The 2,500-nt window shown below is 38.9% G+C and overlaps 1 protein-coding gene across 1 annotated transcript in view; it reads left to right on the forward strand.

Annotated features, from left to right (window-relative positions):
* The window catches only part of LOC138049344 (peptide-N(4)-(N-acetyl-beta-glucosaminyl)asparagine amidase-like), a 29,470-nt gene that overhangs the window by 21,868 nt on the left and 5,102 nt on the right, over window positions 1-2,500 (forward strand). The window contains exons 9-10 of the mRNA XM_068895588.1: window positions 888-998; window positions 2,482-2,500. The exon at window positions 2,482-2,500 is cut by the window's right edge and continues 161 nt beyond it. Coding sequence (XP_068751689.1) covers window positions 888-998; window positions 2,482-2,500 — 130 coding nt within the window. The remainder of the gene's footprint in view (window positions 1-887; window positions 999-2,481) is intronic.

Raw genomic sequence — 2,500 nt, forward strand, 5'->3', positions numbered from 1 at the left:
TCTCAACCTTCTTTGAGTTATCTTAGAGTGCATATAGATTATATTTACATAGAGGATAAAGATAATAGAGAGGCTTAGCATCGCATTTACGTGAAGCCGCAATTCTTTTTAACGCGTGATCCGAAAAAAATGATCACGAAAAGGATCCGATCCGTGTTAAAATGGGAAATAGAGCGGTTTTCAATTGAGTGTCGAAAGTAATTAGTGAATTACTTTGGTTTATGATTACTTCACTCAGTGATTGATTCAAAGTTCTCGCGCAATTTTACAACCAATCAGAAGTGAAACCAAAACCAATCGTGGCTCGCGCGTGCACATTTTCCCGCGCTTTGTGTCGGCTACGTGTAATTACTTCGAGTTTTGATTGGTTTACTGGATTGTCTCCGACCTTTTTGATTGGCCAAAGTAGTAACTTTGGTTTTGGTTTTACGACACTCAATTGAAAACCGCTCTAAGCAGCCTTGTTGTACAAATTAGAGGGCCACCAGGAAGAATACTTTTATAGTAATAGGTGTTACCCCCTTTAAATAAAGGTTATTATTATTATTATTATTATTATTATTATTATTATTATTAACACCTTATTTCTGATGAAGATTCTGAAGTAAAAGCGAAAGCTCCTAAGCTTGTTCTTTTTGCGTGTTATCTAAAGTAAGGAATTACAAACTTGTTGTGTAATACTTGTTTTGTTGCACAGACATACCTCATAAAAGGGCACACAGTGCCTGACTGGCGTTTTACTCGACCGTGTGAATTAAAGGGCTCGATTTTCTTTGTAATCAGAAGCTCGACACTTAGCTAATGACCCTTCAAACTCATCACCCATTGACGTAAACTGGCAAAAAAAAAGAAAAAAAAAAGGAAAAAATTTCCTTTTCGTTCGACAGGTGTTGGATGTGACGTGGCGTTACTCAGCTAAACATGACGAGGTTCGCAAGGCGAGAACGTTAGTTTCAGAGGATTGGCTCGAAAAAGCACTTGCCACATTGACAGAAGAGGTAAGGTTATTAATGGTGGCGAACATTACAGCTGCAGTGAAAGAAAGCGGGCTAAACCCAACATCATCTCGAGGCTCTGGAGAATAAACTCATACAAATCCTTATATTTATTCCCCAGAGCCTCGAGATGATGCCTTTTGTTTAGGACTGAATTTTAATATATCGAAATTGGTCTATTGACTGTTGTAAAAGAACAACAAAGTGACCGGTTTGGCCAATCACAAATGACGCACACAACAGGATGATCCAATCAGAAATCAAAATATACTGAGTATGAAGGAGTCGCCAGGCGCGGGAAAACAGGACCATTTATGTATATTCGTCGTTTTTTCGCGTAAGGTGAATGTCGTCAAATGAAGATGAAAGTAACTGCTTTGATCAATCACAAGAGGTGAACACTATATAATGATCCAATTAGAAGTCAAGTTAGATTTGGATGAAGCCCGAGCCTAGCGTAGAAAGACATGAGCATGAAGTCATCGTTTAGCGCGGGAAAAGATGAGTATGAGGCCTTCGCCATGCGCGGGAGAATATGTACATGCACAAAGCGGCAGGCGCCAAGCACAGGGAAAAGATATAGTTTTTGTCTAAACAAAAAAATATCCTTAAGGAAACTTCTGAATAAACACAGGGCTTTTGCATGATTCGAAGTTGCTCTTCTCCCCGACTTGACTTCACTTGCGTCTGGGAATGCATGCAATTAACGTCACAAAATGTCTCCTGAACTGTGGTCCTCAAGGGAAAACAAACAGGTGCATTTGTTGCCCTCACCAAAACATATAACGCTAATCCTTACACTGACCTAATTACTGGAAACAGGAAGGAAATGCGTAGACTTAGGCACACTTTGTGTTGGGCATCGAAATTGTGTGGCATTAAATTACTTGCATCTTTCGACAGAAGTTGTCTTTAAGGAAACGTTTGATGAACTTGTGGCCCGGGTTGCTCGAAGCATGGTTAGCGCTAACCATTTTTTAAATACCTTGGAAACCTATAGGATTTGATACCTCTTAACCAACGGTTAGCGCTAACCAGGCTTCGAACAACCGGCCCGGGCGTTAACTTTATTCGCGGTTGTAACCTAGTTCTTGGTTTGTAAATTTTTGAAAACAGGTCACTTTTGACGAGCCAGGTTGTATTCACACTGAACCAAACGTTTCAAATGACTAATGTAGATAGTCACCAATCCAAAACTGACAAAAGTAAACACTAAGAATTCGAATTCTTATAATTACGAGATAGTTTCCTGTGTAGACTGTGTAGACAGGAGTTTGAATGAAAACTGATATGATAACGTTTGCTTGGTAGTAATTGCTTTGGTAGTCAAGGTTTGTCTTCCTGTCCAACCGCGAGAAAACGTATATGGTCTAGTCGATCATTTTTTATTCATCATCTGTAACAACTAAAAAGCGTGAACGAAGCTTAGGAATGAACAATTTTATAATATTATAATACATGTATTATGTATTATGATTATTCGTAGCGTCAAATAAACTTAAGTG

The sequence above is a fragment of the Montipora capricornis genome, chromosome 5, assembly GCF_036669925.1.
Source record: "Montipora capricornis isolate CH-2021 chromosome 5, ASM3666992v2, whole genome shotgun sequence".
In the NCBI taxonomy this organism is placed as follows: Eukaryota; Metazoa; Cnidaria; class Anthozoa; order Scleractinia; family Acroporidae; genus Montipora; species Montipora capricornis.